We start from the raw sequence: 24,839 nt of genomic DNA, 5'->3' as shown, positions 1-24,839 counted from the left end.
ACAAGCCCTCTCAGCTTCTTAAGTAATAATTCAGCTTAATGCATTGCTGCTGTAGGGAGCAAGCATTGGCCACAGTCCAGATTGCTGGATTCAGCTTCAAAGAAGACAACAGGGGAATGATATCACCAAAATGGCAAAATTGGAGTGTTCTACTGTTCCCTCCCCACAGAACACTGATTTTGACAATCACCCATGAATAACGAGCCTTTTTGAAAGGCCAGGATTCCAATGGAAAATTTCTAGTACACCATTAGAGCCAAAAAAAAAAAAAAAAAAAAAAAAATCCAAGATTGAACGCATTGAAGAGAGTAGGAGGAACAGTTTCACTTTACCTTCTCTAAGGTGGCACAGCTCAGTGCCAAAGCAGACCTAATTTGTAACATGAAAACATTCAAAAATATAAAACATACTAGTAAAGGTTATTAAATAGTCAGATTCAGAATACTTTAATACTATAATATGGTGGTGTGTTAATCACTGAACTTTAGTACAAAGGCTAAAGGAAAAAATATTAAAAATAATAGTGATTTGTTAATGGATACACAATGTAAAATGTGTAACCTGTGATATCAAAACATAAAATGTGGGTGGAGGGAGGTAAAAGTTCAAGCTTTTGTTAGGATATTACCAGTTTAAAATTGACTGTCATGCTATAAAATGTTTTATGTAAGTCTCATAGTAACTATAATGCAAAAATCTACAGTAGATTCAAAAAAGTTAAAGATAAAGATATCAAAGTGTTTCACTACAGAAAATCCTCAATTCACACTGGAACAGAACAAGAAAGGAAGTGAGGGACAAGGGAACTACAAAACAGACAGGAAACAATAAGATGGCATTAGTAAGTCCTTACCTATGCAAGTTACTTTAAATGTAAATAGATTAAATTTTCCAATCAAAAGGCATAGAGTGGCTGAATGGATAAAAGCATAAGACCCAACTATATGAGGGTGTCTACGAGAAACTCACAACAGCTTTAAGGACACAAATAGGCTCAAACTGAAGGGACTAGAAAAAGAGATTCCATTAAAATGTAAACAAGAAGAGAACAAGAGTAGCTATACTCATATCAGGAAAAACATAGTTTAAGTCAAAAACTGTAATAAGAGACAAAGAAGGCCATTATATTAAGATAAGACAGTCAATACATCAAAGTTTATAAATATCAAAAAGTATATGCACTCAACACTGGAGCACCTAACTATATATATTAAGCAAACACTAACATATCTGATGGAAGAAATAGGCAACAACACAATAATAGTAGGGGACTGTAATACCCCACTTTCAACAATAGATAGGTCATCCAGACAGAAAATCAATAAGGCAACACTGGTCTTGAACTATACTTTAGACCATATAAACCTAACAGACTTATACAGAATATACCATTCAACAGCAGCAGAATACACATTATTCTCAAGCACACATGGAACAATCTCCAGAATAGATCATATGATAAGTCACAAAACAAGTCTTAGCAAACGTAAAAAGATTGAAATCATACCAAATATCTTTTATAACCACAATGGTATGAAACTAGAAATGATTACAGGAGGGAAACTGGAAAATTCACAAATACATAGAAAAGTAAACAATACACTCCTGAACAACCAATGGGTCAAAGAGGAAATGAGAAACTGAGTATCTTCAACAAATGAAAATAGAAACACAACATACAAAAGTTATGGGCTGCAGCAAAAGCAGTCCTAATGGAGAAGTTTATTGTGATAAATAAGATCTCACAACAAATGACCGATTAATTTGGAGTCACCAAATGCTGGTTCCCTGGCCTCAAGGGAGGACAACCCTGCCTGTAATTTACGTATGCTTGAGGCCCTCCTTCCAATGGCTTAGGTAAGACGTGGCCAGACTGTACCTGGGACCACATCCTTGCTCAGCTCTGTCTCCTTCCTTATTTTCCTCAATAAATTATGAGCACCTAAATCACTGTCTCAGGCTCTGCTTCTAGAAAACCTGACCTAATACACTAATTTTATTCACTTCATAGAGAATAAAGAAAGTCAAAGCTGTCTTTTACTGCTTGATTACTGTGGAACATAATCATTAACTATAATTAAAATTATTGGTACTATTATTATCATTCTTTTATTGATACAGATTACTTGATATTCTGTTTACAGAGGGTGCCAAAAAAAGTATACACATTTTAAGAAAGGAAAAAACTATACTAAAATTGTAATATAATGAATGACGCTTGCATTCATTTGATTAACGCCATCTTTTGAGCAAACGTCATACTACACATTGCTACCATAATTCAATACAACTTCTAAAAGTAATACACAGATAACACCTATTAAAATGTGTACAATTTTTTGGCACCACCAGTGTAATGCACTACTTGTCCCAAAAAAAGGTAATTCCAAAGGAATTACTAAAGTTTTTTATAAAAATTGAAGTACAAAATTACTTCCCATCTGATGAATTTGACACAGTCTAAATCCTAAAACCTGACATAGATCTTATTTCTCAAGCTATTCAGGGAGGGGAGTACTAAATTTGATCTGGCCTGATGTAAAATATTAATTAAAACAGAATAAAAATATATCAGAAAGAAAAAAATCAGGAAGAATATTTTTCTCAGGGCATAATTCAATTTTAGTATATGTGCTGCCGAAGCGAGCACCTCAGGGCATAATTCAACAAAAGAAACATATTCAACCAAAACCCTACAATTAGTTAGTGCTGCTACTGCCCTAATTATCTTTTTCTTTTACAGGTGGGCTTAGAAAATTGTTCTTAGTCCAAGAGAGGGGGAATAAAAACTGTATCAGTGTCTCGATTTCACTCTTCGTTCTTGGTAGAGGCAAGTCTTACACAACTGGGATTGGTCTAGGGAGCCATAAAAAAAGAGCTCTGCATGGTTCATGTTGGGGCAAGGGAACCACGAGAACTGCCTTGGATTTCTAGAAGATGCATCCTCCAGCAGCTGTGCTGTAGTGGGCTTTTCCCTTTTCAGACCCCACAAACAGTGAAGAGCTTCCTGATCTAATAGTACGTATGACAGTAATGAATATAAAATAAATATTTCACATCAAATCATCTGTCATTCCATCATTAAAATAAAAACAAAAAAGTTATGTGGGCCAAGACAGGCTAAAGGCCAAAGCCTGCCCTCTGAAATACACATTTACCTACAGTCAAAGCATGACTAAAATAATCAGGATGCTATCTTATTCCCTAAGGCTAGAATTTGAAAAGTAAGGGTAGTTAACCATATTCAATTTATATTTTCCTACTGGACGTCTTCAATGCATTTCCCTTACCTCTTCAATTCACATCTTGATTTTTAAAAACCAATAAAAATAAAACTATACATAATAATCATTCACACAGAAAACTAATTTTAATGGATGAACTATAGATTCAATCAATTTCCTAGTAACTGAAGATGACTAAAGATTCTCTATATCCAATTGGTAACTATAAATAAGCCAATATCACATAGTCAAAGAGCAAAATGGAAACTTACCGCCAGGTACACTGTACCAAGCAGCTCCATTGGTTGTTCCATCTACAAAGCTGCTATCATCATCATTCTTGCGACATGGTGGCCGATTGGGGTCCGCCATGGGTGGGTTAAAAGAGGAGTATGCACGAGCCAAGCTTTGGAAAATGGCATCATCCGGGCAGGAGCTATATTCATGTGCACTGCCTAGAAAATAAATCCACAGGGTTAAAAAAATGGACACAGACCAAGGAGCACTACATGTTTTCTGAAGGGTGATTCAGTGTTGATCTCTTGCTGATAGCTTTCTTCAGCTGCTTCACTATGGGAAAGGTGTGAAAGTTTAAGTACTCAACAATTACACGTATCTTCCAGGTAACATAACTTCCACTGCTAATACCGCAAAGTAAAAATTAAATAGAATGTACATGTTACTTAGGATTTTAAAGCTTCACAAGAAAAGGCGGTAAGCTCACAATAAATTGGGCCTGGGAGGACAGTAAAGAGACATCCATTGTTAAAACTTTTTTTTTTTAAAGATTTTATTGGGGAAAGGGGAATAGGACTTTATTGGGGAACAGTGTGTACTTCCAGGACTTTTTTCCAAGTCAAGTTGTTATCCTTTCAGTCTTAGTTGTGGAGGGCGCAGCTCAGCTCCAGGTCCAGTTGCCATTGCTAGTTGCAGGGGGCGCAGCCCACCACCCCTTGCGGGATTAGAGGAATTGAACTGGCAACCTTGTGGTTAAGAGCCCACTGGCCCATGTGGGAATCGAACTGGCAGCCTTTGGAGTTAGGAGCACGGAGCTCTAACCGCCTGAGCCACTGGGCCGGCCCCCATTATTAAAATTTTTAATTTAAAAAATGTATTTGTAAAATTGGCAGTTATAAAATAGATGTAAAGTACAGCCTAGGGAATATAGTCAATAATATTGTGATAACTATGTATAAGTCTAGGTGGGTACTAGGCTTACCGGGGTGATCACTTTGTAAGGTACATAAATATCTAATCACTATGTTGTACATCTGAAATTAATGTAATACTGCATGTCAACTGTAATTGAATTTTTTTAATTTAAAAATGTACTTGTACCAACCTCACAGCCACTATAAACCAGTGTCACACATATTTTTTTAGTATCTGAATTTAGAATTTTAAAAAATCTATGTGTATTATGGAAATAAATAATATGTTTTTGATATACTGTATTCTGATTCATGTATTATAAAATATGCTAAGCTTTTAAATTTCCCAGCTGTTGACAAACCACAAAATCTGTAAATTTTAATACTGTTTCACCAAAGACTTTCTACAAAACTCAAAGTTTCCAATCCCTAAAATTATCATCCTGTGTTTAAAAGAACTAACTCTTTAAAGTCCCCTGAGGATCAAGCCAAAGCAGGAAACTTCCCGGAGCAACAAAAATGAAGCTGAAAATATCTGTCTGGCTAAAGCTTGCTATGCCTGGACTTAACTAAAACCTGTTAGAGAAAATCAAAGCACCACTTTCTTCCCTGACACACTATAAACAGTTCCAGATGCAAAAGGATGAGAGAACGATAAGACAAACGTGGAGATCCACCTGAGCCCCAATGAAGCACCAAGAGGCTGCCTCCATCTTTAAGCCATCTTGTACACAGAACTATATAACATCCATAATCTCCCCATTTTACCAGGGGCTAAAAGTGCCCCAAGTTCATGACTTCTGTTGTCTCTCTTACTCTTGTTTGCGTATTCTGTCAAGATTACATTTCTCTTCAGCTAAATATATATTTTTAAAGTTACAGTCCTCTTCTGCCAAATATATATGCCAACGCTACACAAAACAGTTAGGGGATGTTCCTGTTAAACATATGTATTTCTACAGGCAAAATCACTTTATGACCAGTTCTCTAAAAGAATATTCTAGAAATCATCCTTCAGAGCCTTGTAAAGTAATTGTAACCCTTAAACCAATCAGAGAAGCAGAAAGAATACCTACCACTCCGGGTCTCATCATACGGGTAATTGGCCACAAGGTCTCCTCCGTGGAGATTGGCAGAGAGCACAAAAGGAATATCCATAATCCAGTGAATGACAGCCTTGGTCTCAGGTGCAAGCTGTATTAAAGATTAGAGATTAAAGATTATAAATTTGGTCACCATTGGTGAGATCACTTGACAAAAAAGACATAGAAAGGGTTTAAAAATACTGAAAGCTGGTCAACTACTTTGTGGTTGTTTTCATAGAAAAAAAAGATTCCTGTATGAGCAGCATTCCCCATCTCTATCTTCCTCAGACTTACAATAAAAAAAACAAATTTAACAGTGTTTAAATTCCCTTACAAGTTCTACTTTTAAGGCCTGCCAGCTTTTCTCTCTTTGAAAACCAGCATGCAAATCACTTACAAATTTTGGAATATCTCCATCTGATATTTCAGTGTTAATAATAAGTAAGGATAAGACACAGAGAAAAGAAAATAGTTGAACCACTGTTAAAGAGAAAACCACAGGCCCAAAATGGCATCACTTGTGCTAAAGCCTATGCTATCAAACCTATATTTTACACCTGAGCTATTGCTATTTCAACCTCTCCCAGACTTAACCAACCAGTCCATGGTCAAGCACTAGTAAAGTAATCTACCAGGTGGGCCCTCTCCTTCATGCAAAGAAAGAAGAGGCGATATGTATGGAAAAACCCTTGCTGTTCCCTTCCTCCCAAAAGAAGATATCCTGGTCTAAAAATCAATCCTTTCTTTTGGTTTGTTAATAGTTCCCTTGCCCCTTCTTCCTAGAAAAATTTCACATTTTGTGCAACTCCTTGGAGCACCCTTCTAGTTGCTAGATGGAAGCTATCAGATTCATGAATCACTTCATAAAGTCAATTAGATCTTCAAATTTACTCGATTAAGTTTTGTTTTTTAACACTGCAGAACAGGGTCCTTTCTCTATGGTGGTTCAATTCTAGAAACACATGGTAGATTTTATTTTCAATTTCTGCTTACTATTTTTCCAATTCCCTTCAACTACTTTAAACACTGTCCCTATAAAAAATATTAGGCTGGGTCTCTTTCAGAGCTCACTGTAAAACACCGGTTTACTTTGGGACGATCCTCTTAAATGATAAAACAAAGGCAAAAGTTTCAGGAATTCATGTTGTCTTTTGAATGATTCAGAACATTTCATATCTTGGAAGCAAAACAAAGGAGGAAAGAAATTTACAGCAAAAATTAATCTGGAGCCAAAAGCTTCATATTTTAAGTGATGAGTTTTTAATAGCAACTAGGAAGACTCTCAAATTCCCAAGTACTTCTCTGATTATATATAAAAGCTTTACTGGAGATCCTTTCTGTTCTTTGGGACAGAAAATCTAACAGCGTCAGTAGGGTTTGATGGTTATAATAATATCTTGTAGTTGTACATCTCTGTTCAATTTATGAGTATCTCTCACATGCACTAATTTATTGAGCTTCACAACATCCCCATTGGGTAGACAAAGGTATTCATCCCCATCTCACAGGGAGGAATCTGAAGGTTGGCTATGTTAATAACATGTGCAAGTTCATACAGCTAAGAATCAATCCAGTCTATGAAACCATAAAGCCTGTGCTATTTTTAGTATATGAGCTTTAATGTATCAAAACTATTCTATTTTTCACATAAGCTACTCATAACTGTGGAACAGTGTCATTTAGAATAGGGTATTATTTTCATTATTATTTGTTTGGTTTATTTTGTTCTCACCACACACAAACACACACAAATGTTCATTGTACAAAATGTATAGGAGACAAACACAAAGAAGAAAGTTAAAATTACCAATAGTTTTACTACCTAAAGATACCCACTGCTAACATTTTCATGTATCTCTTTCTCAGTCTTTTTCCAAAGCACTTATATAATTTTTTAAATGTTATAATTTATATATCATTTTGTACCCTGCCTTTTTTGCTTGATAACACCTATCGAACACCTTTTCGTGTCTCTGAATACCCTTCTAAACTATGATTTTAAAGGCTGAGTAGTCTCCAATGCATGTTCATTCTTAAACTTAAACAAAATAATAGCTAATACTTATGAAACACTTTCTGTGACACACGGAATTCTCACATCCACCCTATGAGATTGGGGCTACAGGTATCCCCATTTTACCGATAAATAAACCGAGGCATAGAAATGTTAGGGAACAGCATGAGGCGACTCAGTTTAGAGGTGAAAGAGCCTGGACTCAAGCCCAGCCAGTCTGGCTCCAGAGCCATTGCAATGGCACTAGCAATCTCCAATTGATAGGAGGGGTTGCAAGGAAATGGGCAATGTAGGGTACAAACTTTCAGTCATATGATGAATAAGCTCTGGGGATCAAATGTGCATCATGGTGACTTAATACTGTATTGTATACCTGAAATTTGCCAAGAGAGTAGATCACAAGTGTTCTCACCACACACACACACACACACACACACACACACACACACACACATACAAAAGAAACTATGTGAGGAGATGGACACATTAATTAATTTGGTTGTGGTAATCATTTCATAATGTGTATCAATTCATCATGCTGTACACCTAAAATATATACAATTTTTGTCAATTATACCTCAGTAAAGTTGGGAAAAACATCTCCAAAGATTGGGTACTGGGTTGTTTATATATATAAAAAAAAATTACTGCGAACTTCTTTGCAGCTACTCTTTGTGCAGATCTATACTTGCCATAGAGAAATCTCTAGAAATGAAATGACTTCACCAAAAGCTAAGCACATTTTAAAATTTTATAAAATGTATCCCAAACTGCTTCTGTGTAAGATACAACAATATACCCAGCAACAGTATGTTAAACTTTCCATTTCTAATCATTCCTATCAATATTGTATATGTTTTTTAAGTTTGTCGCTTTGATACATGACAAGTAGAATTTTTAAAATTTGCATTCTTTGATTAACTAATAAAAACAGAAGTTTTTTTTTATGTTTAATGACCACTTATATTTTTTCTTTGGTAATATATTTATACATGGTTTAGCTGATTTTTCTATAGAAATGTATATCTTTTCTTATTAATTTGCAAGAGTTGTTTATTTAGTAAAAACATTAATCTTGTATCTTACCACAGATTATAAATATTTTCCAAGTTTGCCATTTGCCTTCTAAACTTAATAATCATTAAAATACAGAACATTAAGATATTTATGTTGTCAAACCTAAGGATCTTTTCTTTATGGTCTCTTCCTTTCCTTTTATATTTCATTCATTTATTCATTCAATAACTATTAAGTGGCCCTCATGTGCCAGTTTCTACAGAAGCGATTTAAAAAGTTCAATCCCTCTCCAAAAATTATATATTTACCAAAGTTTTATTTAACTAGGTTCATACTTTTTAAATCGTAATATCTCTAGATTTTATTTTGATCTATGCTGACATTTGTGAGATGTATTTGTCTCAATTCCATTTATTGAATAATACATTCTTTCCATAATAATAGACATAATTAAATTTGTTTCTAGAGTTCAAGATAATTTCAATTAAGTCCAGCTTAAATTTTGATTTAAATCAACCTAAAAATAACTCCTATAAGAGATTTTTAAAATCTATAATGTGCATGCTTTCTTTGTATTGAATGTATGGTTTATTAGGCCCAATTGCTCAAAATGGCATTAATATTATATGATAGGAGTTTAAAACACATCCTTCTACAATATTCTATTCAAAAGTTTTTCTTTTACAACTGAATTTATTTTCAGTCCTCTTCCTGTACACCCCCCTCCTTTTCTCTATTTATTATACTCAAACCCAATGATAGGTACTGACAAATATTTCAACGCGTTCGGAAGGGACAGAAATCTCTGTGGTTTGGAGAATCACTGAGGACTTCAGGAAGGAGGTGGCACTTCGCTATGTCTCAGGGGAAAAAAATAAGGATTTGGATAAGAGGAGAAGGGAGACAAGAGTAGTAAAAATAAGGAAGGAGGGCAGTACACAAGTCAGCAAATATTCCCTGGGCGAAGGATTGGCTTGCCTCAGGAGGCAAAGCCATTCTGCAGCAGGCTGTACTCTGTATTTATTATTCACCTGAAATGGTTCAAAAGGGTGTGTATGGCATACTTCCATTTATTTATAGCTTGATACATGCATAAAAAATAATTTTGGAGGATGCATAGCAAAACGTGAATGGTGGTCATCTAAGACTATAGGCCAATAGGTTATTTTTCTCCTTATTTACGTTTGCTTTAGCTTTGCGTTTGTAATAAAATACTAATTTTGTAATTAAATATTTTTTTAAAGAAACTGTGTTTTGAAACAATTTTAAAGATATAGCCCTGGATACACAAAGTCGTGTGGGACTAGTAGGCCTGGACTACTTTTAGTTCTGACAGGCATACTGCTGCTAACACACGTTACCAGTATGCTCAAAAATAATCAAGCAAATTCCACAATGTGATAAATTAAACTAAGTTTCTCTTTGAGTATAAATAGAGTCTTTTAAGTGAACTTAATGCTGAGACCCCCTAGGTGATGTAATTATATATTTAAGTGATCCATAGAGAAGCTTGTAGAGCACCCTATGGTCAAGCCCTTAACAGAATCTAGGGCCTATCTTTAAAACTTCCATTTAAAGACTGTAAATATAGCTCAAATGTTATGCTCTACAATTAGCTGGCTTTGGCTTTTAAAATATATTAAAGCTATATTTATTCTGTTTTCTTCACAACTCTAACCATTAAAGACAAGTATAAATTTAATAAAATTATTTGCTTTATTTTAATCCACTCTGTTTCCAGGCCAAGGCTCGTGTTCCAAGCCCAGATGACAATGGAAGTCACCCAACTGAAGAGCTCAAGAAACAACTTAGCAGGAAGAAATGCAGGAGAGCAAGAGAGTTTATATTCAGAGAGGTTCAGGAAAGCAAGAAGAGCACCCGGAGAGCTTGGTAAAAATATCGATTCCTTTCCATCACCCACCCTTGCAGCATACACACCGCACACGTCCTCAGTGGGAACCCACAGAAATCTGCATTTTTAACCTCTGCTTCCTAGCACATGGATCAGAAACCTTGAAATTTAAAAAACACTCTAAGGGATATAGATATTAGGCTGAGAAGGGGAAGGGGGAGAGGGAGAATGTGTAGTACAATTAATGAAACGCCGACCATGTCTGGTACCAGGCTGGGTCTAAACACTGTCTCAGTCTTAATGACAAAGATGGAAAAAGGAGAAGATGAGCCAGATGTGGGTGATATCATCCCGTGATGATTTAGCAGGTTTACTGAAGATTTAGTGTAATGCAAACAAAGCTTGCTTCTGTTCCAGACAAGACACTAAACTTCAATTTTTATATATTTCTCTTTAATTTACCTTTACCCAGAAAAAGTATTGGCATTGAGATTTTTTAACAAATCTTTTTTATATAAAAGCTATATATATATATATATATGCTCTTTTAACATTTTGAAAGTACCATGAACGTGCCTCTTAAATAAGCATGGCTTCAATTAGAAATGTGAAGACATATAATATAGAGATCATACAAGTATGATACAGGTTCAGTTGGGAAAGAGGAAGGTAGTGCTGGCTGAATAATAACGGCACTTGCACAAAGGCTGCCAATCAAATATCCTGTCAACATGAGTTTATTTCTCGATTCTTCTATGATAGGTGACAGGAATTATTTTTCTCATTTCTTAGATTTAACAAAGACAGCATTGGCAGGTGAATGCAAGCCCTGGGAAAAGTATGTGTGCTAACATCGGTACTGGGCTTCCATAACAGTTTTTCATGGCTGTCTAACCCTCATAGTTTATCACACAGCACTGCCCTCTTTTCACCTCTTGTTACCCCAGCCCACCCCCAGCCCTCTGCCTTTCCAGCTTCCCCACCCAAAGAAATGGCTGGGGCGCTGAGGAACTGCAAATGCAGCTGTGACTCAGAAGCAGGAATGTTTCAGTCACTCACTTAGCAGGTCTTGCCAGAATCCTCAGCCCCTGGCAGCCCTTCTCTCATACCGGGCCCCACTTATAAGCTCAGCCCAGGTTTCTGGAATGAATCCTAAGTACAGGCAGGAGGTTTTAAGAACTTCAGACCAGCAATCTGGGACTCCCCAGCTCCTGACTCCTCTACCCCGTGTCCCAAGCACATGATGCATGCTCTCTGGAACTCCAGCTGTTGATATTCAATGGCTACATTTTTCAGATATTGTGATTTGCTCACCAGATTGGAATGCATTCATTCATAATAGGCCCTCAGCTTACTACCATGTTTCCCCGAAAATAAGACCTAGCTGGACCATCAGCTCTAATGCATCTTTTGGAGCAAAAATTAATATAAGACCCGGTATTATATTACTATATTATATTATATTATATTATATTATATTATACCTGGTCTTATATTATAGTAAAATAAGACCAGGTCTTATATTAATTTTTGCTCCAAAAGACGCATTAGAGCTGATTGTCTGGCTAGGTCTTATTTTCGGGGAAACATGGTATGTGTCAGACTCAAATATGAATTCTAATTCCTGTAATCAAGGGATTGAAATCTAGAATCGAAGGGAAACACAGCTATATAAACAAATAATTATAATATAACATATATAATAAGTTCCATGTAACCATAAGCACCCTACTGGAAGCATGTAGTATATACAAAGACCATAAAGGGAGGCTTAACAGCATCTGTGTGGAATAGCAGAGGCAGGCTTCACAGAAAAGGTGACATGGAAAGAAAGGAAGAGCATTCTAGACAGTTGGGACAATGACACATACGAAGACATAAAATTCTTAGAAAATGGTACGGTTAGGTAGCACAAAGGAGTTGGTGGATGACGGTATATGGAATATCAGAGCCAGATTAAGTACTAGGCCCGTCAGCAGGTACCAGGGGCCAAGGGAAAATTGAAAGATCCTGGAACTACAATAAAATGGAAAAAATTGTACTTTCCAAGTTCTCACTTAGAAAAGGTACTAGAAGCAGTTGATAACCAGAGTAGAACTGCCTGGGATAATAGAAGAGGAACTGAAAGCTGCCAATAGCAGTTCTTCTCACCTTTCCTCCATGAAGGGCTCTCTCTCTCCTCCAAGTAACTGAAAACAATGTTCAAACAATATTGGTTTGTAGGAGCACCAAATGTTTAGTGGATATGTCACCGTGTCCATCTAACCCTGAGGTTCATAACAGAAAGTACTGAGAAATTATTCTGAAATGATAATGATAGTTCTGGGTCCTGACCTTAAGTACTTTATATGTATTAACTCATTCAATCATTATAACCACCCCATGAGATAGATACTATCATCATCTCCACATTTCAGATGAAGATGTGGAGGCACAAAGTGGTTAAATAACTTTCTGAAACTCACACAGAAAAGTATGGAGCCAGGATTTGAACCAAGATGGCTCACTCCAGAGTCTCCATGCTAAATTGTCACACAATTCTGCTATATTGAGTTTTTTTGGGTTTTTTGTTTTGTTTTTGTTTTAGGGGAACAGGACTTTATTGGGGAACAGGTGTGTACTTCCAGGACTTTTTTTCCAAGTCAAGTTGTTGTCCTTTCAATCTTAGTTGTGGAGGGCGCAGCCCAGCTCCAGGTCCAGTTGCCCTTTTCTAGTTGCAGGGGGCGCAGCCCACTATCCCTTGCGGGAGTTAAACCGGCAACCTTGTGATTGAGAGGACGCACTCCAACCAACTGAGCCATCCGGGAGGCAGCTCAGCTCAAGGTGCAGTGTTCAATCTTAGTTGCAGGGGGCGGAGCCCACCATCACTTGTGGGACTCAAGGAGTTGAACCGGCAACCTTGTGGTTGAGAGCCCACTGGGCCATGTGGGATTCTAACTGGCAGCCTTCGGAGTTAGGAGCATGGACCTCCAAACGCCTGAGCCACCGGGCCAGCCCCTATATTGAGCCGTGAGAGTTGACAAGGTTTTTTAAGCAACAGAGCAATAATTTCTGTGCAAAGATCACTCTGGAGGAATTCGAGAAAACTGAATGGAGTAGGAGAAGCTGAACCCAAAGCAAGAGTAAGGGGCTACTGCTCTCATCAGAGCAGGAGATGATGGGGACCTGACCTAAAGCAATGGAGTGAGTTTACAGAGGAAGGGAAGACTGGATAGGGGTCAGGGAGGTTAAATCACTGATTTGCTAACTAATTGCTGGTGACAGCAATGAAAAACATCAAGACCGTGATGATCGGGTAAATGAGAAAACAGTGTTTTCTTAGGGAAAATATTTTATTTTGGTCATGCTGAGCTTGTGGCTCTGGGTGCCACGAGATAAAGAGACTCCAAAGGAAGTAAAATAGAGAAATAGAGCTCCATGGGTGAGCTGGAGTTAGAGATTTGGATCTGGGAGACATTAAAGGTACAGGAAAGAACGGGAACCTAGGGAAAGACATAAGGGCAGCACACAGGACCCTGAAAGCCAACATTTAAGCCAAGGTAGAAGAAACAGGAAAAGAAACCAAACAGTAATTGGAAAGGCAGTAGAAGAGGCAGGAAAGTGGAATTGTGCAAAGGTAGGGAGGAGAAAGTTCTGGAAAAGAAGAAAAAGATCAACAGTGTGAAATGCAATGGAGAAGCCGATCTGATGTTCTGATAAAGGGCCTTAGAAAGGGGTATGATGCCTTTCTAAGACTCTCACAACTGGCTTCCACTCTGCTATCCCCACCCCAACTCATACCCCAAATACCCTGCCCATTTCTAGGGGGCAGAACTAGTATCAAGGCTCAGCCTTTGCAGCCTTGACTTTCACAGCCGTAGTTCAATATCCAATACATGTTTTATTATGAGGAAGATACTAGAACACATTTCCTTAGGCTAGAGGACAGAACCCCAGAAAATCTTTACATTTTCTTTACCTTTGTATTTTGATCCACAATTTTCTTCAGATTTTTCAACAGATGATTATTGGGACCACCTTCTTTCTCATTAATGTAAACTATCCTATCCAGGTCGGGGAAGTTCCGGTTCAGATCTATTCCCTGGGCATTGCTTCGACCCACAAACCAGTCCTTGAGCTCACCAGGCTAAAAACATTAGAAAAAAAAAAGTTATCAGTTAATTATTATTATTGTTGCTATGTGTTTAAGGTCTCCACTAATGATTTTAAAAATAATTTATTAAGATTAAATATTTATTATCCTCCCATAATGGCATTTTCACTACTTTAGTGATATAAACATGAAGGAGTCAGACTTAAAATAATTTTTATGGATATTTTGAAAATATTTTCAATAAATAATATTTTAAATGTTAATAATAAAAACATTTAAAAGATATTTATCATCGAATTGCAAAAAAGTCAGTATATATTAGCTGGTTAATAGATGACATGTTTCAAAGCACACCACTCTACACTAAGGTTTCAATAAAATATTCATTGCCTCTGCAAACACAGCAATCTGGTTTTCAATATTCAAGAAAATAAACTGCTAAATAAGACCAGAAGCTTAAAATGAGTTTAACATGAATTATTTATATATTAATAATAATATACCTCCCTCTTATGGTCCTCGTAAAAAAATATGAGCTCTAGATCAAAAGTTCTAGAGTTTTGTAAGTTGAGAAATTTCTGTTCAACTTTAAACCCTTCATTTCACTAATGGTATAACTGGAAATATAATGAATTTCCAATATATTCGATTATATTCCATAATGCAGATTTTTAATTTTACTATTAAGTTATATCAAATCTATGATATAGAGATAATTTCCATATTCCTGAGATCGTGTAAGCTCAGATACCTGAGACTGTGAGGAATAAAAATATATAAGATAGAAAACAGCAAGGATAATCTTTTGTCCATCTGTCTTACGGTTCTGAATATCACCTTAAAATACTAAATAATTTAATTCTCTATGTTACTAGATTTTTCTCTCACAACTTTAGAAATTTTATCAGTGTTATACTTATTTATAGAAATTCACTGTCTGGCTTTCTTACAATGTCAGGTTATTTAAACTATCAGGTTACTGGATCTTTTATTTTTAAGTACAAATTGACTTCTTAACCATAGATAAACATACCAAATTATACTTTAATATGCTCCTGTAAAGTGAGGAAATTATTTCAAACAGTTGAAAAAGCCAATATAATGTCTGTTGTCTACTCCTGTCCAAACAAAAAGGGAACACATACTATATACCTTCTCTTAAAACATCATTACTTTCCAGCTTCTCTAACAATGAAAATGTACTAAATTAATTTTAGTTTAGAGATGGGAGGGTTTTTGTTGTGAGTTTGCTTTTTTTTGTTGTTTTGTTTTTTACTTTACTCATCGTACATAGACAGGATTAAATATAAACATCAGTGAAATATTGATTGGGCCCAAATCTTTGTTCCTTGGTTTCAGTAGAGGGCGCTATGACATCAGCTCATTTCGATACAGCAGTGGTATTACTCTTCAATACGTAGCAGTCAGTACACGTAGATTTTTAGGTGGAAATTTACCAAGTCACAAACATGGATGAGTGAATATGATTTAACAACACAAGAAAAACATTAATAAATGTTGACTTACTAACAACATTTTTCATGTGCAATCTCTGCTGAAGAAACTCTCACCCATCATCCCTTACCTTTTTAATTTTCTTCTTACCAGCAAGTTGGATGACATGACTTATATCCTCCACATCACCATCTGTAAGCTTTGTAATGTGAGTGCATTACTTAAAGATAAGCCCGTAGGTACAAATATACAAAATGAAGAAAGCATGCCCTGTTCTGAGCTGGCTCACACTCACCTGAGATGCTGCCTTCTCAAAGCCGTCAGGGTTCAGGGAAGGCATGATGTGGACCCGCGTGTTGTGGATCAGCTTGACGATCGTCTCGTTGCCCTTTTGGTATTCATTGCACAGGTACTGGGCCAGGAAAATGAGCAGTTCCCGTCCAACAGCCTCATTACCATGCATATTCCCAATGTATTTAAATTCAGGCTCACCTGAAAGACCAAAAACAGATAGTATTAGACACACGTTCTACAGCACCAAATAGAAGGCAAATGACATACAGTGCCAAAAATGCTGTATAGCTACTAATGCATCACACACACATAGCTGACAACTTCTTTGGCCTCTAGAATTGGTGCCTAAGAAATCTTCCTTAAATAGCAAAACACTCCAAATGCCCCTTCTATTCTTCTATTTCTCTCTCCCCAGTTACACACTTGTTATGGACTGAATTGTGTCTCCCAAATTCATATGTTGAAGCCTTAACCTCCAGCATGACTGTATTTGGAGATAGAACCTTTAAGGAGGCAGTTAGGGTTCTGTAGGATCATAAGGGTGGAGCCCTAATCCAACAGGACTGGTGTCCTTATAAGAAGAGGAAGAGACACTGGAGATCTCTCTCCTCTCTCTCTCCCCATGTGCATGGAGAAAAGGCCATGTGAGGACACAGCAAGAAGGAGGCCGCCTGTAAGCCAGGAAGAGTGGTCTTATTAGAAACCAACCCTCTGACATCTTGATCTTGGACTTGCAGCTTCCAGAACTGTAAGAAAATAAATTAAGCCACCCAGTCTGTGGTATTTTGCTATGGCAGCCTGAGCAGGCAAACACACCACCTCGCCCCAATAACTAATAATATTAGATTGATGCAACAGTAAGTTTAAAAGGTTAAAAATAATTGCAAAAACCACAATTACTTTTGCACCAACATAATACATAGTGTGTGTCCTATTGGTTAATCACTGAACTTCGTATGTTTTCTCATTTAGTCTTCACCAAACACCTAAAATTAGGTTCTATTATCCATCTCTATTTTAAGATGAGCAAACCGAATTTCAGACTGCTTAAGAGGCCTGACCACAGTTACACAGCCATGAAGCCAGGATTCAAATGCTTATCTTCTCATTCAGTTAAAAGGCAACACTTTTTGTGTTTTTTTAACCATAGTGATTAAAAGCATTAACTTCTGCAGCCAGACTATGTGGGCTCAAATCCTAGCACCCATTCTTATTGGCTGGTCTTGAGCAAGTTCTTCAGCTATGTGGTTTTGTTCCCCCATCTATAAATGAGGTAGATTCTACCTCATAAGGTTACTGTAAGAACTAAGTGAAATAATGAGTGTAAATGCTTAGAACAGTGCCTGGTAAAGAACAAGTGCTATGTGTTTGCTATAATTATTTTATTATTATTATTATTATTATTATTATTATTACATGAAATTATCTTGTCATTGTGAGGTGATTTAGCACACATACTCTAGTTTTCTCTTCACAACAGTCCACTAAAATGTGGAAGACAGATATTTATATCATCCTCATGGTACAAATGCAGCCCAAAGAGGACCAGTTTTGCTGAAAGGCTCAGAATTCAAACATAAATCACTGTTGCCCGTTTCTGCCGCTCTCCATTGCATTTTAGCAGGAGTGAAAAAAAATTGCAGAGCAGAACAGCAAAGTAATTTTAGTTAATCCTGTTCTTCTGCTCCTTTCTGCTTCACCCATCCATCCCACAGGCCCCATTTCTGCATTGCAAAGGATTCTCCCCTTTACAGAATCACTAGGACTGCTCACTCCTGGTAAAAGAAAAGAAGTTGGAATTATTTTTCTCCTGGAAATATGTTATCTAAGTATTCCTTGCATGAGGTTCCTGAGTGTGTGATTTCAGTGATTGTGAACCACAGAAAAGCACGTCCTGTGTGACCGACCTCTCCGCCTGAGCTTAAATTAATCTTAATCTAAGGATAAGATGGGAGCAGGATCAGTGCTATTTATATGCTCCTCATTTTTTACTTTCAGGGAAAGTCTCTAATAAAACTACCTCCTAGAGACTTGCCCAGAAGGTATGTGAAAAGAGATGATTTCATGGCTTCTGATTTCAGAAGTCATTAAGAACCTTCTTCCTTTCCGTCATATCCCCGTGCTTTATACCTCCCCCTTACAGGATGCATTCGTTTGATTGAGACACAGGAGAAACTGGAGCCGTCCATTAAGAAAATAGAGACACGATAGCCCGAGGAATAGCAGAAGCCTGCTTCGCAAAGTTATTTGAGAAGATTGCAGTGTGGAGGCATTCCGCTCCTGCTCCTCACTTAACCCAACACAGCTTTGAAGCTTCAGTCACTCAAAAGAGCTTGGTCCACAACCAATAAGAGAAGATGAGCACCCTGAGATTTTTCTATTACTTCTCTAGATTTTTAAAAGAGAAACAGCAAATTCATAGTCACTGAGCGCCCTGCCCTCCCCCACTCCACCACCACCTCCACCACCACCGCCAATGCTTTGCTTGGCGGTCACAGTATATTTTGTATTTGAATTTGAACACTTTGGGATTGATCATGCTCTCCCAGTTCTGCCACAGGTAGCATCACTCCCTATTCTGCTTTACTTACTCATGTTTGCAACTCCTAATTTTCAAATTCAGAAAATTTCCAGTATGGTTTTGCCTCTTCACCTCTGTAGGAAATTGCTCTCAGGAACAAATGTCCCCCAATATGTCTATTGTATTTGTGAGGGACCGTAATAACAATGACAATAGCAATGCTGTCGGTATACATGAAGATAGGACTGTAAACGTCATTTTATAGAAGATAGTAATGCATGGAAATAAAATACAAAGCACATGTGGCTTAGCAAAGGAAACGGCAAGTGTATTTTTATCTTCCTCTGACTTCAGGAGTAAATTAGATTGCTAGATAGTGCTATGGTCAGAATACAGAAGGGCTGTATTCTGTTAAGCCTACTATTATATCCTGTGAGATGGAGAAGAGCTACAGTTTAAATATGAGGTGTGATAAAAAAATACAGTGAATGCTGCTGCTCATAACACTAAGGTGATGTTAATTGTATTTTCTGACCTTGATGGAATTGTGTGAGCTGAGTTTGTACCCAGGAACACTACGGTGAACTCTGAATATTATAAGGGCTTATTAGAGCATTTAAGAAACTATGTGCATAGAAAATGGCCTGAGAACTGGGCAAACGGTTTCATCCCCCATCATGACAACGCTCCGTGTCACACATCACTCCTGGTATGGCAATTTCTGTTAAGTAAAAACATTGTGGTGTGTCCTCATCCACCTTATTCACTGGATCTGGCACTGTGCAACTTCTGGCTCTTCCCCAAACTCAAAATGACCATGAAAGGAAAATGTTTTGAATCGATTCAGGACATCGAGGCAGCCACAACAGCAACTAAAGACACTAACGAAAGAGGACTTCCAGAACTGCTTTGGAAAGTGGTTAGAACAATGGGACAAGTGTGTTCAAAGCAAGGGGGAGTATTTTGAGGGGGATTAATGGCAATGTGCCTTTTACTGTAATACATTTTTTATTTAAACATTCATCATATTTCTTCATCACATTTCGTATGTATGCAAATCCCAGTGTCAGACACTGTAAGGGACCCAAAAGCAAATAAAGCAGCATTCCTAAACTCAAAAAATGTGGGGTCTGCAGGAGAACACAGACGTGCACAGGGCAGCGTTCGGGAGTGAGGCAACGATGAAGGAATGTTGGATTTGTAAACACCCAGCTTCAAGGTTCGAAACTGGAATAGTCCTACCGTCTCTATGGCCCCTCTCTAGCCCTTTGCCCTCCAAAAGCCAGTTATCTTTTCAAAACACAACCCCCATCAGGTCCCCTCTACCTAAAAATCCATTAGCTAACTTCCATGTGCATTCACCATAAATCCCAAAATTTCTCTACAAGATTTTTAACTCCCGCATGGTCTGGCCGGATCCAGCTCTCTGCCTCCTGGGGCACCATCTTAGTCTTTCAGCCATGCTTCCTTCATCCACAGGGCTCTTGCCTATGGTGCTCTCTACTTCTCACACACACATCTTGCCCCCATATCCTTCTGATCATGGATTAGTATGGTTTTCTCAGAGTATGTCTGGTCTAAGTCCAGTTCCTTTGTTATTTTTAACACCTCAGTTTGAAAATATACATTAATCAGTGTGATGCCTTGTTTAATTCTCCTCCCCCAGACTGTATGGTCTATTAGTACTGGAATGGTATCTATTTTAGCTCACTAATGTAGCACTCATGCTTAATGTAGACTCAGAAACATTCTGAGTACAATAAGTAGCAATTAAATAAATTCATGAGTAAAGGAGTAAATGAATGGTCTTGCTTTTAAATCTCATCCTCCCAGCAACATGCCATTGGGCTGCAGGTGCAGTCATGGCTGTCTGAACACCTTTCAGGAACAGTGAAGGGAGTAAATGAATAACTGAAGGGGACTGGAGGTAGTTTCAGGGGGCCCACACTTCATGGGGAATATTTAAAGGTCTCAATGCTTGTTGTTGTATTGACATTCCCAGGCAGGAATGAAAATTCTTCTTTGGGAATGAAGGCAGCAAGCAGTGTCGTGAATAGCTGATTTCCCAGGACGATGATTAATCTCCACGGTCACAAGAGAACCACAAAAGCTCTTTAGGCAAACAGCTATTTTTATTGTAACGTCTAAACTAAGGGTTCTGAAGAGACTTTGCCTTCAGAATCCTTAATCCAGAAAAAGAGATAACACTGAAGACTTTGGACTTTGAAAAAACCTCTGTGTCAACTTAGGAGGGACCACTTTTCATCATCACTTAATTTTTTTGTCTGCGGCTACACAGAGTTTACAACAATTTGTTCAATGGATGACATATGTATTCCTGTTTACAGTGTCTTCCTAGAGCAAACCTCAGGTTTAGCAGGTGCGTCATTCCTTGTGGATACAATTGGTAACGCACACGTACCATGCTTATCTCTCTCCTAGCAACGAGAAGAAGAGGCAGCGAGAATTATTGTCAGTACACTTGAGGATGGTTATTTTTACATTCATCTTACTTTCCTCACTCACTATCTAATTCATTTTCCTTTTTCCACAGGAGTTACCCTGAGTTCCTGATCCTGCAACTGAGGGAACATCATATTTGCACAGGGTGCATTGCATAGGCTCAGGAAGTACACTTTCCCTGTTGCATCCATTTTTCCACAATGTCGTGTAACTATCTGTTTTCCAGTTACTTCACAGGGCACACAATTATCAGTCAAACCATGGCTAAACGATAATCACCTCACAAACCAAATCCAGCCTGGCTGCGCCGAGTTTCTATCTTTTTCATCTGTATCACAAAACATTTAATATACCTGACTGGATTTGTATTCTCATCAGAACAAGGTAAGAATAACGTATACGTTTTTAAAGATAAGATCCAAAGTATTACTGAAGTTGGAAATAAGTCAATAAATTCCAAACCAAAGCAGACAAGTGATTTTAATTTCCATATTTGTAGCTCTTACTTTGTCCCAATTGTGTATTATGGTGATTTCAAATAACTAAATCAGTAAAAGAAAAAAAAAACTTAAAGAAATTTCCATTCCTTATATATAAAATGTAAGTATTTTACACCCCGGAAACCCACACCCCTCAGGCTTAGCATGTGAGTAAAGTTTGAAATGGATGGCAGATTAGCAAAGCCCCCAAATAGTAGGAATTAATGACCTTAAAGTGACCAGAAAGTCCCTAAAGCAGAAGTCTACAGGCCCAATAGACTGAGCCTGAGAAAAATAATCAAATAAAGAGGCAAAAGTGAAAAATAATACTGTCTGCCTTTCCCACAAAAAGGGAACTACTTCACCCCTTGATTTATTTGCCCCAAGGGTCAGCCTGTCTGTCTGTCTAGTATTTTCTCCTCTTGTAAATAGCTGTGTAGGTATTGATCAGAAAACCTTTAAGGGCTCTTTCAAACCTTAGAATCAATTATTCAATAACCTCTATATGGGAAGAAAACAGCAGAGGGAAACTATCTAATGAAAAATGAGATAAATGTGAACGTGGGTTGTAAGTTGTGAAACTCTACATAAATGTAGCATCTTTATTTAGAACAAATAAGTAGGTTAAAGGTGTTTGACAAAAGAACTTTTTTAAAAAAATTATAGCAAAATTATTGAAATGCAATATTATATATTAGTTTCAGATGTACAACATAGTGATTTGACATTTACATACCTTACAAAGTGCTCACTGTGATAAGTCTGGTAACCATCTGTCATTAAACAAACTTATTACTCTATTATTGACTGTATTCCCTATGCTGTACATTACATCCTCATGATTTGGATGAAAAAGAAAGAACTTGATCATAATAATAGAACACTTCCACCTTTTATTCTATAAATAGAGATGAAACTCACATTGAGACGAATCTATTTTTTCTCTACCATCAAATTATTGCAAAAATATAAATCCCCTAACCCACTTGAAAAGTATATACTTAACTCACTGATTACACAAATCTCAGAGCTGGTGACAATTTCAAAATACATGTTCCTGGTACATGTAATGTACTAAACACATTGCTGTATTAACTCTAGTATCTAAAAAAAAAACCCGTTTCTCAAAGATATCATGGTAAAATATGCACATAACCAATGATTCTGAGAAACAGACAAATACCTAAAGAAGCAGCACAATCACTGAACTGATTTGATTCACAAATGACTATGCAAGCAAGTTGGAAACATCTTTGGAACAGATGGGCCTTTAAATCAATGATCTCCCTGCCTCAGTGGTAAACCTGCGGTTCAGACATTAGTGCTACTAATAGTTTCCACTTGTCGGACATTCTAACATATAGCCTGTAAATCATTCTTGCAGAATGAACCTTGCAAGTGTCCTAGAACTTGTCAATAAGGACATCTTAACTGGCTCATGTTTTAGCACATCTTAGCAGCCTAAAATGCTAAGCATATTCCAAAAAGAAATGTGGATCTCCAGGGACCAAATAAACAATGGAGGTTATAAAAATAGATTCCTCTTCTATCTAACAGACAGGAGAAAATAAAGAAGGGAGGGATGAAAGAAACAAAGGAAAGGCAGAAGAATAAAAACTGCTACAGGAGAAATTACAGAGTACAGAAGATTATATGATCTCCCCTGGCTTCCTCCTTCAGTCATATTTTAGAATAACTAAATTAACATGATATCTTGAAAGTGAAATCTTCCTTCATCTGATTTTTAATCGGCAAGCCAAAACTGAGTACATTCCAGAACTGTTCCACAGAGATACATTACAGAACTATTTTTGAAAATACTAATTATGTATTAGCCACTATATATAATTTTAAAGTTCTCTCACATTAAATGTAGACTGTTTCTAGTACAATCCTAATTGAAGAAAGAGGGGTAAACAAAAGAAGAGCAGATATTTATAGCTTTATAAGTCTGTACAACGTCCAAGTTTCATTATTAACAAATACCCTCCATTTTTTGAAATTAAAACATTTGTTTTCACACAAGTATGCTGGAAACATTTTACAAATATCCATATACAATGATGTGATGGTAAATGTTTAACAACCAGCTCTGATCTGTGGCACTTTCCAATTTCCATGGTGTAACCACTTCCACCATAGCCAATATGAAGCTATCTACGTAAGTTCAATTGGCTCACAAATTTTCTGAAAATTAAAAATAGGTCTCATAAGCCAGTACAAGCCTACTCCAGCGTACCACTACAGATGGAGAGCAGTTATTTGAGATACATAGCTTCCAGTTTCTTCATAGGTTCTCCAAAAGGGAAATCTGAGGTCTAAGAAATCTGAAGTTTTCAAACACATTATAAAAAATATAATCAAACCATCCTCTATCCTACTACCTTTCTTTATGTTTAATTTTATGCATGAAGAAAAAAAGAGGTTTACTTGTGTGTGTTTTTCTTGTATTGAGATGATTTTTTTTTTCTTGTCTTGAGATGGAGATGTTTTTCCAAAGCCCTGCACAATTATCCATTCAATTTAGAGGGAAGGAAAGGTAAGAAGAGGAGGGAACTTTTTCTGAGTGAGTTAATTACCCTAGCAGGATAATATCACCTCTTGCTCTAAAACTAGTTATAATAAATCAATTAATTTTTTTTTATTTCAACCTATTAAATAGTTCTTCTAAAATATTTATGAGCAGTTTCAGGTATTCAAAATTTGTTCTAGTCTTCCTACCATCTTGACGTGTAAGGCCATCTTCACAATGGAAAAGACAATGCAATACCTGCCCACACATAGAAATTCGTAATTTTTTAAAAAGTCACAGAAATTAGTTATTTAAAATTACTCATGTGAAACACTTCCTAATTACGACCTAAGGAAAAACTACCTACAGAAGCCTTTAGATTCACGGAAACTTGGACTTCTTTAAGAACATCATGATATAAACACAGAGAAGTTTTAATATAGGAGTCAGATAAGGCAGAGATTATTTTAGTGATGTAGTTTCGTGATTGGAAATTTTCCTGTACATATTAATCACCTGGAAAGACAGGATTATTTTTTAATTACTGTAATAGTTATGGACTACATCTAAGTATGCCTTTCTGCATTTAGTGAAGGTAGTGTTTGGACCTTAAAGCGTCTTTTAGAAGTATTAATTTCTAATTAGATAACTCTCTTAGAAGAGTCTTTTGTCCTTTATG

The 24,839-nt window shown here is 36.9% G+C and overlaps 1 protein-coding gene across 1 annotated transcript in view; it reads right to left on the bottom strand.

Annotated features, from left to right (window-relative positions):
• The window catches only part of CPE (carboxypeptidase E), a 93,400-nt gene that overhangs the window by 10,510 nt on the left and 58,051 nt on the right, over positions 1–24,839 (bottom strand). Inside the window, exons 2-5 of the mRNA XM_019744660.2 lie at positions 16,187–16,383; positions 14,302–14,469; positions 5,452–5,569; positions 3,497–3,679 (exon numbers count right to left, since the gene is read on the bottom strand). Coding sequence (XP_019600219.2) covers positions 3,497–3,679; positions 5,452–5,569; positions 14,302–14,469; positions 16,187–16,383 — 666 coding nt within the window. The remainder of the gene's footprint in view (positions 1–3,496; positions 3,680–5,451; positions 5,570–14,301; positions 14,470–16,186; positions 16,384–24,839) is intronic.

Source organism: Rhinolophus sinicus, linkage group LG07 (assembly GCF_036562045.2).
Source record: "Rhinolophus sinicus isolate RSC01 linkage group LG07, ASM3656204v1, whole genome shotgun sequence".
Classification (NCBI taxonomy): Eukaryota; Metazoa; Chordata; class Mammalia; order Chiroptera; family Rhinolophidae; genus Rhinolophus; species Rhinolophus sinicus.
Note: the sequence above shows the minus strand (reverse complement) of the source record. Positions and strands in the feature narration are given on the sequence as shown.